The following is a 14,284-nucleotide window of genomic DNA, read 5'->3' as shown; positions in this document are numbered from 1 at the left end:
CTACTCTTCGTTGCGGTGCGCAGGCTTCTCATTGTAGTAGCTTCTCATTGTGGAGCACGGGCTCTTGGTGTGCGGGCTTCAGTAGTTGTGGCACGCGAGCTCTAGAGCATAGGCTCAGTAGTGGTGGCGCACGGGCTTAGTTGCTCCTCAGCATGTGGGATCTTCCCGGACCAGGGATCAAACCCGTGTCCCCTGCATTGGCAGGAGGATTCTTATCCAGTGCGCCACCAGGGAAGTCCCTTTGTATATTTTGGATAATAGCTCTTTATCAGGTGTGTCTTTTGCAAGTATTTTCCCCCGGTCTGTGTCTTGTCTTCTCACTCTCCTGACAATTTCTTTGGCAAAGTTTTTAATTTTAATGAAGTTTAGCTTATCAATTATTTCTTTCATGAATTGTGCTTTTGGTGTTGTATCCAAAAAGCCAACACCTTACCCAAGGTCATCTAGATTTTCTCCTATGTTATCTTCTAGAATTTTATAGATTTGTGTTTTACATTTAAGTCTACAATCCATTTCGAGTTAATTTTTGTGAAGGCTGTAAGGTCTGCACATCTAGATTCATTTTTTTGCATGCAGATGTTCAATTCCAAAATCACTTGTTGAACCTAGCATTTTTTCTAAATGTGAAAATATTAGATCTAGACTTTCCTTTATTCAATTTCAAAATAAAAGCTTACCTTAGCAAAATTAAATAAAATAAAAAGGATTGATAATAATGCTGACCCTGCAAGATTGTGATTTAATGTTTGTGTAAATATCTTACAAACTATAAAGTACTATTCATATATTGCTGCTACTGTTATTTTTAGTATTACTCAGCTCCTGCCCTCAAGTAGCTCCCAGCCTAGTAGTAGTGTTATATTTATGCTCAGGTGTTTTTTTTTAAGTGAGAAGCAGAATAGTGTGACTAGAAAGAACCCCAAAACAGAAGTCAGAAATGGGTAGAATACTGAACTTATCAACTGTGTGATCAGGGCCAAGTCACTTGACCTCTCTGAGCCTCAGGTTGCCCACTTGTGAAATGAAGGGGTTGGACTATATGGGATTCAAGGAGCTTTCCCACCCTAGCATTCTGGGACTCACTCAGAGTGAGTGGCCTAAGGATGAGAATCTGTCACATTGATTAACATTTTTCTCAGCAGCAATGTTATACTTTTTCAGGGAAAAAAACAAAAGACAAAAAACTGAAGCCCAGGGAAATAATAGAAGTACGATGTACATGAAAAGTTCGAACTGCTGAGAAAAGGGACCTAGAAAAGAATAACTCTCTTTGGCAAAGAACATGTCCCATTTTTGTTAACATAGACAAGTTTCACAAAGCCAATTTGCTAAAATACTTAGGTTTCCTAAGTATTGTATAATGAATAAAATGTCAAGAAGGTTGACTTTCCTTTTCTGACTTAGACAAAGTTAGGCCATACCTCTTATCTGAGGATGCCCCTCCTCCCCCAGGGAGTCCCAAAGGGTGGGTTTCTCTGTTGATTTAGAAAGTCAATAATTCAGTAAAATCCCAAGTAAATGGCAGAACATAAGCTCAGATTGCGTTTCTGTATTCGTATGTTATAAACATTTCAGGATTTTTTCCTTGATCCTTGACCTTTTGCCATTCTGAAAGTGAAGACCTTATGTCCTAGAAGCTGGGTTAGAAAACAACCTCAGGGTCATCTCATCCAACTTCTTTCTCTGTGTGGACTCTACTCTTAGCAGCACCTCTGGCAAAATAGTCCAGTAGTTAAACATATGGATTCCAAAGCTAGATTGCTATGATTCACATTCTGTCTCTGCCCTTAACAACTTTGAGACCTTGAGCAAGTTTTTAATTTGTTCCATGGCTCAGTTTCCTCATCTATAAAATGGGAATAATAATTATACCTACGTCAGAGGGTTATTATGAAAATTAAATTCTTTTATAAATGTTAAATGCTTGGAATATGCCTGGTACAAATTAAATCCTCAATAAATGTTAGCTTTATCATCATGATCTTCTTCCACAAATAAGCCCCTATTTGAATGCTTCTAGGGACAGCAGAGAGTGCCCTCACCTCTCCCCTCCCTACCCCTTTATTTTCCCAAGGTAGCCTGTCAACATGTAGGCCAGAAGCATTCTGGTTATCATGAGCTTTGGAGTCAGATGGACTTGAGTTTTAAACCTTATTCTGTCTGCAACCTTGAGCAAGATAACCCATGGTATCTTCAACTTTAAAATGGCAATAATACATACTTCGTTTGGCTGTTTTGAGGACTAGTTAAGGTATTTTATATGAAGTACTTAGCATGGTTCCAGCTACACGGGAGGCAATAATACAACTGGCCCTTGAACAACATGGATTTGAACTATGCAGCTCCGCTTACATGTGGATTTTTTTCAGTAATAAATACTACAGTACTACACCATTCGTAGTTGGTTGAATCTTGGATGTGGAACCCCGCCTACAGAGGAACCACCAATATGGAGGAACTGCATATATCGAGGGCCGACTATAAGTTATATGTGATTTTCAACTGCTTGGAGGGGTGGTGCCCCTAACCCCCAGGTTGTTCATGGGTCAACTGTAATTGATGGTTGCTACCATGATGATGATGATGAAGAACAAAAAGAAAATACAAGACAGGAGGGGAAGGAAGAAAGGTAAAAGAAAGAGAAGTCGTAGCCACACCAGCAGCTGCTGCTCTGTGAAAAAGTTTTTTCTGACCAGCTGAGTTCTGCTCCCCTACAATTTTACCTCACCAGTCTCAGCTCTACCCACTGGAACTGCAGAGAACACATCTGCTCTGTCTACCTGTCCTACTTGCCAGCCCTTCAGACATTCAAAGAGGGCTGACACAGCCCTCTCCTTGCCCCTATAGCAGCAGTGCCCTCTCTCAGGAAGACATATCCCATTTTTCAGATGTGTCTTAGAAAACATGGTTTTTAGGCTTCTCTCCAACAGGAGGTCCCTCCTGGCACACTCCCCATCCTTCCTGAATGGGGCCCAGAACACTGCAGGATCGTTTCACAATATGGCCACTCACAATATAGTGTCCTGCATCTCCCTAGGTTCCCTACAGTCTCTCTGTCCACTCCAGGCAGATGAGAATGGAAACAGATTTGTCCTTGTTCACTTTAAATTTCTGTCTGAAATGACCTTCAAAGAAAAAAATTGCTTGTGATATGGGGCACCAGAGGGAACAGCCCCAACAAAACCATCTTTAATGTGAAGCAGTCCATTGATGGCACAGCCCCACTGAAGCTATAGAAGGGGGTCTCCAGATACTGAGACATTACCCTATCAGGGAAAAGGGAGCCCTTCTGCTGAGGAGCAAGATGGAAATAAGAGAGACAGCCTAGTGCAGGCCTGGGCTCCCGGAGACTTTGGGGAAAGAGCTCCAGCTGAAGTTAGACAGACTAGGGCCCTACCCAAGGCAACGCTCCAGCCAGTAATGGCTGCTACCAGCTGAGCACTTACTGGTTCAGTCTCTGTACCAGAGCCTTCATCAACATCATTCCATTTAACTAGCACAACCTATAAAAGAGAAACTGATTATTCCCATCTTACAGGTGGGAAAACTGAGGCTCTCAGGTTGTATTACATCATCAAGGTCATATAGGTAGTAAGTAACAGAGCTAGAGTTTAAATCTTAGTTGCTTCACTCTTTTTTACTATCAATATTATACTGTATAGACAGACCCTCACTAACTATGTGACCTTAAACAAGTGGCAACCATGCTGAGCCTCAATTTTGTCAACCTTGCATGGTTGTTTAGGGATTAAATGAAATAACATATTTAAAGTGCCTGGCATGTAATAGGTGTTCAAGAAATTCTAGTTTTCTCCTTCTCAAGTCCCAACTCTCCCACTTAAAGTGACTGGGGAAAATCACTTAACTTTTCGCAGACACAGTGAAAACTGGATGTGTTTTCTGAACATCTAACCTTGCATATTGACAACATGGCACCAAGGCTCCAACCTCCCAACCTCTTTTGCTTCCTAGCATATCTTTTTGCCAGTATGCACAGCTCTGGAAGTATTATGATTTTGGCTTCTCCCAGCAAACATCATATTTACGAACCACAAATAACGAAGTAGAAGATGCCGGAGGAGCTCTGGCATGTTAATTAAGAACAATAGCAGAAGCAGCTGGGCAGAAAATGCCAATGAGTCAGAAGCAGAGGCAGGGTAGCTCTGTTTGTTGACAGAAGCCAGCAGAGTGTTGTATGTTAATTGGGGAAGTGGGTAAACATTTGCCAACAGCTTGCCCCCGGGTGCATTGGAAGACAGACAGCAGGCTAGGCCCTCCCCACCACCTTGCCTGCCCATCTGCCCAGAGCCCAAGAGATACCAGTAGAGCAGCCTTGCTATGGGTTCCTTATAAGCACAGAGGTTTCTGGAGGCAGATGTATCTCCTTAATGACCCTCCTGGGCATACCAGGTTTCCATCTGGATACAGTCAAAGATAGTGTTCCTCCTTCAGCTCGCCAGCCTGCCTGTGACACTCAGGCCCCTAGGGCATCCCCTCCCCATCGGCCTGGAGAAGACAGCACAGCCATCTCATTAGGTGTGGCTTGAGTTGAGCAGAGGACAACATTGTCCGTCTCAGGTGCTATAGTCTCTGCCCAGGGGCCCAGAGCTCCTGTACATGTCTGACAGAGCAGACTGCCCGGCCTCCCGTCATGCACACTTGGAGCTGTCCATTTATCTGTGTGTCTGTTGTCCATCCTTACAGTTGCTCATATACACGGCAGCCCTCATTGAACACCTGCTCTGTGCCAGACCCTGTGCTAATTATTTATTTTTTCTCACTTAATCCTCACATCAGTCCTACAGGGTTGATACCAACTCCAAAGCCACAAAGCTAATAGCCAACACAGCTGTGATTTAAACCAGAATCTTTCTGGTTCCAAAGCCCATTGTCCTAGTATTTCTCAGCTTTTTAAAATTTATGTTCCCTTCAGGAAATTTTGGGGTTTTTTTCTCTCACTCTCGGATTCAGAAAACCTCCACATCACATCCTTGCCCCTGACCTAGGAGGCCATAAACCTAATGTAGGGTTCCTATATGATTAACATATCCCAACTGAGCCAAGAAGATTTTGTCTAGCTTTATTCTCTATAGTTCATATTATAAAATAATCATTTTTTTATTTCTAAAATATAAAGTCATATTATGACCTTGACTCATTTTTTGGAACTAAATATCTTCACCACCACCAACAAGGAGACTGTGATATGCCTCCCTAGGGAGCCTCTCCTCAGCAGGGGAGATACTCATCTTTGGGCACGGCGGGATGGGCACTCTCTAGTTTACTACAGGTATGTTTAGCATGAAGATCAGCCCCCAAAGCTTAGCTCTTTCCCACCAAGCAGAAAAGGCCCTCTCCGCTGTCAGGAGTTAACCAAGCACGGGTCCCCAGCAATGCCAGTGAGTTGTTTGGTAACCAGTACCCTTTCCTAAGGCCCTCCTGTTCTGCTGGCCAAGCTGAGCTGTGCAGGAAGCAGTGGGCCTCCACCTGCCCTGAGGTCAAATGCTAGTTCTTCCAGTAAACTATGAGACTTGACCTCTCTGAGCACTGGTTTCCTCAGTTATAAAATGAGAGTAACAGGACTTCCCTGGTGGCGCAGTGGTTAAGAATCCGCCTGCCAATGCAGGGGACACGGGTTCGAGCCCTGGTCTGAGAAGACCCCACATGCCGCGGAGCAACTAAGCCCATGTGCCACAACTACTGAGCCCGTCCTCTAGAGCCCGCGAGCCACAACTACTGAGCCCGCATGCCACAACTACTGAAGCCCACACACCTAGAGCCCGTGCTCCACAACAAGAGAAGCCACCACAATGAGAAGCCCGTGCCCTGCAACAAAGAGTAGCCCCCGCTCGCCACAACTAGAGAAAGCCGGCGTGCAGCAACGAAGACCCAACACAGCCATAAATAAATTAATTAATTAATTAAAAAGTTAAAAGCTTATTTAAAAAAAGCAGTAAAAAAATATAAATTAAGATTTTTCTAAAAAATGGGAGTAACAACACCTACCTCACAGGTTATTTTGAGGATCAAATGAGATAAGAGATGTGAAAATGCTCGTGCCTGTGCAAAGTAGGCTCAAAATCAATGTGCAGGATAGGATCTGAATGCCATGAGAGAAAATAGTGCTTCTTCCAGTCTTTTGAGTATGTGTTTTCTTTCTTTTTAGGTAACCCAGCTGGACCCAAATAAATCATTATTGGAGGTAAAGTTGTTCCCTCAAGAAACCCTTTTCCTTGAAGCAAAAGAGTAAACATGGCCCAGCAGTGGAACCAGCCGTTCCTTGACAAGCCAGAGGCCTGCATCAAGAGAAGGGCTCCTCGCCAACCCACCTACACGCTCGTCTCACTCAATTCAGTGTCACACTTCTGCCTCTTGCAAGATTGCTGGAAAAAAGTAATAATAAACATAGCTACTTAACATTTCCCATCCACGAGTATATGTTCCCAACCCTCATTGTAGAGAACTATAGCTCTGCCTCTCTTGCCCCCTTCACCTCGCCCTCTTTCAGTGACTAATGCGCTGTTGAAGTGTGAGTGATCATGAAGTAGGATTTTTACCTCTCCAGTGCCCATCTTCCCCACAGTGTCTGGGACAGTTCTGTCTGACCTGTGACACCAAGCTGCTCCGTATTTGATGTGTCTCATTGAGCCAGGGCTCATACACCTCTGCCTTTTTCTTCTCATGACTGAATTTCTACTTTGTCACCTAATTTTAAGAGGCAGGGGGAAAAAGTCAAATGGGACTTCTTGGCATGGAGATTAAACATTGTTGTAGGAAAAAAAACATATCATTTTTGTTGGTACTTCCTGACTTCTTTACTAAGACGTAAGGTTGTGTTTGAGGACTGCATTTGACATATATGCAAGATATTCATTTACTGCTCCTGCCTTGGGTCCCCAGGTTCCATCCAGGAGGTATTTGCTGTTCCATTACAGTGTAAGAAACTGTTTAAACTTTGTGATGTGAATGTTGAGATAGTGTGAAGAGGACCAGTACCAGGACTTCAGTATCTGGCCCAGCTGCAGGAAGCTGCGGTTAGGTTTGCATTTGGGCAATTAGAACCTCATGGATACCAGCTCCCAGGTTGCTGGTCCATCCATGTACAGCGAACACAGCTCTCTCCTGCTCTCTGCTCCCTCTGTTCCATCACGCATTTGGACCTTGTCACTTGGTGCTTTAAGCACCTGGACTGTCACCAAAATCTGATCAGCCACCCCATGGACTCTGAGCCCAGCTGTCATAAGGAACCAGCTCCACTATTTCATCCTTTTAAGGTTTCAGTATTAGATGGTAGACTCCCATCTCAAATGAAAGGGATCTCATTCTACGGCTGAAAATTCTGACTTCATTTATTTAAGAGAGCAAACTTAGGGGCTTAGCTCAGAAGACATGTGTTGCCTGAACTTGCATATAAGAATTTGGGGTGATTTAGTAAATGTGGATTCTTGTTAATGTATGGATTTGGGGTTTGGAGTTTAGTTCGTGGAAGCACTGTTTATACCTTCACCGCCAATGACTTCTTTTCAGTCTTGAAATGTTGCTCCCTATCTGTTTTTGTGTCCCCTGTGGTCTCTATCCTAGGGTTTGGGATCCTGATTTGACATTTTGTACTTGTCCAAAAGAGTCTGAGCGCTGGGTTTTTTCCCCCTGGCCCAAGCCAAGGGGTTCTCAGAAGACTCTAACCACAGCCTGAGATATGCCTGGTCATTTTCCATCTGCCCAGAAGTGGGCATCGGCCAGGAAAATTCCACCTTGTGTCTTCTCTCTGACACTACAACCAGGGACCTCCCCTGAACACTCTCTTCAAAGAATGTGTTCCTAACAGACTAGTGCTACACCTACCTGGGCGCAGGCCTCCTCTGGCCCCAGGGGTCTCTCCAAGGAGGCTGAAAGGAAAAGAGAGCCAAAGTGGGGGGGTTCAACCTGAGCACTTCCAGTCCAGCTCCACTCCCACCTTCCTACATTTAGTGCTTCTCCCTTGTCTCACATAATCTGCTTTGGAAGATAACCCTTAACAAGCCCAACTGGCCATATAGCTCTTGCATTTTGAAAGTGTGCTCTGAAAGGAAACACCAAAAAAGAGACTTGCTCTCCAGTCTTCAGTCCATTAACTCTTAGTTTGCACACTATTAGTTGTGGTTCTCGGTTTTGAGAGGTGACATAATGTGTGGTTAAGAGAATAGCCTCTGGGGCCTTATTGCCTGGGTTCAAGCCACTCCTCCACTTACTAGTGTGCCCTTGGGAAGTCACCTCACCTTCCTGTGCCTCAACTTTTTAGCTATAAAATGGATAATAACAGTACCTGGTTGATAAAGTTGTAGCCGATTCATTGAATTAACACATAACTGTTAGCTAACATGTAAAGCAGTTAGAACAACTACTATCTGGTCTGCAAACTCATGGGATTACAAAAGGAAAAGAGAATGGGTGATGGCAGCAGTGAGAAGTGGAAGTTTATGGGGGAGGACACAGAAAACATGAAAAGCGGTTACAAGAAGTCCAGGAGCACTGCTCTAGGGCCCTTCAGGGAAGGTCAAAGAGCCCTGCACAAAGTGTCACTGCGCTACTGGTGTCCGTAAGGATCAGCCCGGGGCATCATGGGAAGGAGGAAGGGGGTGGAGGACTAACTTGCTGAGCACTCAGGATAAGCCCTGTACCGTGCTCAGAGCATTACATATGTTACCTCCTGTAACCCCGCAACAACCTGCTGGGTGGGTGATCTTGACCCCATTTTGAAGAGGCAACAGGCTCAAAGAGGTGAAGTGACTTGCCCAAGTTCCACAGCTAGTAACGAGCAGAGCAGAGTCTGGGACCCAGACCTTTGACTCCAAAGCTCCTGCTGTGTTTATGACGATGCAGTGCTACCTCCAAGGAAATTATGACATAACTAAGGCATTTCAAATAGTAATTACAATAACAACATCTTTTAAATGTTGGAGGATGCTAAAAGGGATAAAAAGTCAGTTTTATAAAAAACTCAGCTTTCCAAAAATGACTCATTCCCCAGTGTGTCAAGAGCCAGAATTTAAGCAATGCCTTTTATTTTTAAGTACATGCAGTGATTTAAGAAGGTTCCCATAGCTTCTGCCTCTGACATCTCCAAACTCCACTCCCTACTCCTTCACCCTTTGTCCCACTGACATTTCTTCCCTCCAGACCTTTATCATTTCTCACCTGGGTTATAAAACCACATCCTAACTGATCTCCCTTTGTCCAGTCCCTTGTCTTCTAGACCAGTCTCCACCTAGCTGTCAGAAACAGCTTTCTGAAGCACCTGCCTCACCACGCTACACCCCTGCTTCGATCCCCCCAAAGGCTTCCCCTTGCCTCCAAATAAAATCCAAACTCGGCTTGGATTTAAAACTCCTGTCATCTGTTCCCTACCTCCCTCCCCATCTGTATTTCCAGCCATGCCCTCAACACACATACCGAACTACCTTGCAGTTTCCTGAAGGCATCAGCTTTCTATCACCTCTGTCCTTGCACGTTATTCCCTCTGCCCTGAGTGCTCTTCCATCACCATTAGACTCCTACCACCATCCATCCAGCCTTCACTTTCAGTTCAGACTTCACTTCCTCCAAGATGGCTTCCCCGACCATTGCCACACCCTCTGCACACTCTCCAGGTTAGGTGCCTGTGCTGTGAGTCTTCAGCCCTCTACTGACTTTCTTGAAGCACTGGATCGCTCTGAACTATAACTCTCAGCTCACATGTCCTCCCTCCCCCACCCCCAGACTGTGAGCTCCCCAAAGAGTCTGAGTCACTTCATATCCTTAAGGCCTAGTGAAATGACTAGTACATAGTAAGCACAGAGTACATTTGTGCCTATTAACTGAATTCAAACAAAGAAATAATGATGGTCATGTACTAATAAGGTGGTCACTTCCATCTCTAACATCCAGCCTATCTGGGAACATTGTGAGGGCAGAGCCAGGTCGTAGTCATCTGTTTATTCCCCTAGCCAGCCCAGGGTCTGGCACGTAGCAGTCGTGCACCCAGTAGTTACTGAAGCAATTAATTACTTGGAGCTGGAGCAAAACCAGCTGGAGCTGGTGAGGAGAGACAAAGAGTAAGGGAATTGGTGTTGAGCACCCAGGTACGCCCTGCACTGTGCTGGGGGCTTTATGCCCTGTTCTCCCACAGCTGCCGCAGAACCACTGTGAGGTCACTACTGTTAATGTCCTCATTTTACAGTTAGCAAAACGGAGGCTCAGAGAAATTATGTCACTGTCCCAGAGACATGCAGTGGTAGGGAGAGAAGCTGACCTTCCAGGCTGGATCTGAGCCCAACCCTCATGCCGGCTCTGTCTCCCCTCATCAGTGAGGCTCCCTCCCTGAGCTGCTTCAGTAGCTGTAACTTCTAGCCCACAGATGATAGAGTATAATAAACATTCCCACACACTCCCCTCTGCCTTCCAGGATGCCACACTTCGCTAGTTTTCCTGCCACCTCTCTGAAAGTTCCCCCTCTGTCTCCTCTGTTGTTTTCCTGTTCTGCTTGCCTGTGAAATGTCAGCAGCCCCTGAGTTCCTTCCTCTGCTCTCTGCTCTTCCAAACTTTCCTTAGATAAGAGGCAATTTGTACTTTGATACTCAATTCAGATTTTACCTAAAGTATAAACTCCATGAGGGTAGAGTCCATGTCAACCTGATTTTTTGTTTTATCCCTCAGCATGGGCCTGGCACTGTGTAGGTGCTTGATAAATGGCTGTTGGTAAGAGCGTGAACATCTATATCATGTCTACTGAACTCATTTATTCCTCACAACAATCCCATGAAGTAGGAACTATTACTCTCCCCGCTTTATTGTTGAGCAAATTGAGGCACAAGAGAGGTCATACAGCTAGTAAACCAAGAAGGCAGATTCAAACACAGGCAGTTTGGCTCCAGAATTCAGGCAGTTATCACTCCACCCCACTACTTCTCCTCCAGGAAGCCTCATGGAATCCCCAGGACAAGTTAGGGCCCCTTCTAATCCCCGTGTTTACCCCTAGTAGAGCACTTATGACATTACTGTGATTACATGCACAGAAGTCTCCCCTGGAGACCATGACAGGTCTGTCCCCACTGGGCCTGACACAGGGCACAGACAGTAAATGTTATACGAATGAATGAACTACAGAACTGCCCTCTGAGGTGGAGCATACGATCCCTGTCTCTTCCATTAATAAACTGAGGCTTAGAGAGGTTAAATCACTTGCCCCAAATCTCATAGCTACTATATAACATACCCTGTCTAACTCCAAGGTAAATGTTTTTTCCAGCATGCATTTTCATCAGACCAGCATTTAATTTAAGTACTTTTAAGTTCCCTTTTCCATATGGAGATTGGGTCAGTTTTGACTCATCCATCCATTCATCATTTAGGCTTTTCGTTAAACATTGATTCTCAGCCTCTACCCTTGGCCCAGAACTCCCAGGCTGGGGTGGGTCCACCAACTTCAAGGCAGTGTGGTCAATGCTAGAGGAGTTCCAGGAGCTGTGGGAACCCAGAGGAGACCCCTAGTCCGGGCAGTCAGAGGGCTTCTGGGGAGGGGTGAAGCCCATCTAGGAGCTCTGGCCAGAGTCTGCTCTGTAATGAATGGGGCCACCCAAGCCCAACAGTCAGATCCCAGAGTTAGAGAAGGTAAGCAGCCTACAAGATCAGACTGGAGCCTGCCCCTCTGGGCTCGGGTCTCCAGGCCCCTGGAAATGTTATTGCCTTACTTGAGCACACACTGGTAACATTTGCATAGGACTTTCCTGAGGAGTTGGCAACAAAGAGAGTCTTACTGAAATTTTTCTGTGTTTTGGGAGTTGGGTGGAAGCACATGCAAGGGAAACCAGGTGTGGAGACCAGGAACTTTGCTCTGTTTCCAGGGGTGGATGCCAAGGCCTCAGCTGGACGGAGCATCCCACATGGGAATCGTCTTCTTCCTAGCTGGGTCTGCATAGTCCTTTTCTCATTTCAGAGCATTTCCAAATCCAGCAGGTCTACCTTTTCTCATTCTACAGATGAAGAAATGGAGGACCAGAGCAGTGAAGTGACTTGGCCAAGGCCTCCCTTCTGGCATGCCTTCAACTACACCAAGCATCAGTGGGGAACTGGCTTGCACAGCTGTTGCCTACATGCCTCAGTTTCTTCATATAAAAAAGGGGTGCATTTTACAAGTTTTTTATATGCTATGGGAGGTCGTGAACACAGAGAGAAGAACAGGTTCTCTGGAATAAAAGTGGTACTGCGCCACAGGGGCACAGAGCCCAGCCCCTGCCTTTGGGGAGCCCCACTAAGAACCAGCAGTTGCCAGGGTGTGCTCCAAATAGTGGAGGAGAAGAGATGGGTGGGGGATGCTTCCAGAGGTTGGGGGTGGGCCCAGGGCTGGGCTGCTCCTTTCTTACTGACACAGTAGCAGTTTGTGCTTTGTGCTTTGTGACAAACATGTTCTGGTTAATGGAGCCCCTGGAGAAGGTGGTGGATGGGGTGGGGAGGGAGGGAGATACCCTGGGCCCGCCAGAAGATCTCTGAGCCATGCAAATCCATCAGAATTCTGATTCTGGAGGGAGTTTTCAGATTATGGTTCAAGTGCAGAGGCATTTCCTGTCACCAGCTCCCAGCTCCCCAGTCTTCCTTCTAATGGAGGCAAAAAGGTACCGAGAAAGGAACGGTTTTCCTCTCTGCAGGCAAAAAGAGGAAATCATTCAAACAACAACTGCTAACAAATAATAATACCCAATATTCCTGAGTGTTTGCTACGTGTCAGACACTGAGGACTTTACATCAATTGTGTTACTGAAGCCTCACAATGATCCCATGAAAGCATTGTTTTTACTCCCATCTTAGGTAGGAGGAAATGTGACAAATGTAGGACTCCAGCCCAGGTCTGTTTCCACACTGGCAGCCCTGCTCAGCCAGGCCCTGTGACCAGAGGTACTGGGGATGCATGAAGGGTGATGCCAGACTCTTGCCCGGCAGTGAGGGCACAGTGTGGTCAGTCCTGAGGGGCGAAGGGGGGTTCTAGGTGCACAGAAGGGAGTGAAGAAACCCCCAAGAAAAGAGGCTCCAAACACCTTCCTCCACCCCTCCTCTACCCATCCCCAGGGGATCAGTTCAGAGAAATGGGGGTGAAAGAAGTGGCCTCAACTCCACCTCCAAGTCCCCAACCAGTCTCTTCTGTAGATGCAAAGAACAGTTCTCGTGCCCCCCCACCCGCCCCAGCTGTGTGACCCTGGGAAAGTCACCTCCTCTCTCAGTTTCCTCTGGTATGAATTGGTGATGAAGATGGGTGGCTGCGTGGCTTGAGAGAGGGGGCAATGCAGAGGCACTCGGAGAGCTTGCAGGGTCAGCCTGTGCCTCTGACAAGTACAGGGGGCAACCAAGGGGCTGGGTGCTAAAGAGCCAGTAGAAGTTTTCCAGGTAACTGACTGGCCTGGGCCTGGGAACCTGGAGAGGGCGTCTGTACCTGGTTGCCACCCCAAGCCTGGAGTCTGAACCACCCACTGGGGCAAAAGGGCCTACTTGTGAGCCAGCTTCCCGACCCCAACCCTGCCACCGCCCTGGCCAGGAAAGAGAGTGAACATGTTGGGCTCCAGGCCAACCAGTATCCGGTCCTGAGCCAGTCATGCAGCTTGGAACTCACCCACCATACACAGTATGGAAGAAGACTGGGCGGTCCCAGAGCAAAAGAAGGGGTGGAGGGAATAGGAGGTGGGGCAGTGGTGGTGGAAGTCAGAGTAGGAGAGCTCTTTTATCTGAGGGAGATAGGCCCGGGGGGCGGGGGGAGTCTGGGGCTGCCAGCGAGGATGGATTAGGTCTCTCCCTCCAAGCCACACCCCTCTCTCATGTCTCCATTTTGGTCAGTGACCTGGGGATTACAGGCTGGGAGCATGCGGCTGCTGACAGATGGTCCCTCCACTTCTGAAGCGGGGTCAGGACTCAAACCCGGCTGATTCGGCCCGAGAGCCGAGCCCTAATGCCCTTCTTCTTCGCATTTTCTTCCCCCCAAATGCGGTAGCCTGGCCACTGCCATCCTCCAGGCAGTCTGATTCCAGTGTGGCCGGGAGGCAAGCCCAGAGCGGGTCACAGCAGCGGTGGCTCCCGAGTCTCGAGTCTGGATGGCGGGGAGTCTGGTTGGCGGGTCGGCCCCAGGGCTGATTCCCGGAATCGCAGTTTCCAAAGGCCCTCTTGGGAGATGGAGGCCAGGAGAAGGAAGGTCCAAAGAAGAGCACCCTGCGTGTACACACCGTCCCCAAAGTCCCAGGAGGACCTGCAAATAAATCACTTGGGCCTTTGCACCGTTTTGTCTGGG

At 46.8% G+C, this 14,284-nt stretch overlaps 1 protein-coding gene across 1 annotated transcript in view; it reads left to right on the top strand.

Moving 5' to 3' along the window:
* The window catches only part of FAF1 (Fas associated factor 1), a 489,781-nt gene extending 483,362 nt beyond the window's left edge, over positions 1 to 6,419 (top strand). Inside the window, exon 19 of the mRNA XM_007164483.2 lies at positions 6,167 to 6,419. Within this exon, the coding sequence (XP_007164545.1) occupies positions 6,167 to 6,250 (84 nt within the window). The 3' untranslated portion in view covers positions 6,251 to 6,419. The remainder of the gene's footprint in view (positions 1 to 6,166) is intronic.
* The last annotated feature ends 7,865 nt before the right edge of the window (positions 6,420 to 14,284 follow it).

The sequence above is a fragment of the Balaenoptera acutorostrata genome, chromosome 1 (genome assembly GCF_949987535.1).
Source record: "Balaenoptera acutorostrata chromosome 1, mBalAcu1.1, whole genome shotgun sequence".
Taxonomy (NCBI): Eukaryota; Metazoa; Chordata; class Mammalia; order Artiodactyla; family Balaenopteridae; genus Balaenoptera; species Balaenoptera acutorostrata.
The sequence above is the reverse complement of the archived record's forward strand: the minus strand, read 5'-3'. Positions and strand labels throughout refer to the sequence as shown.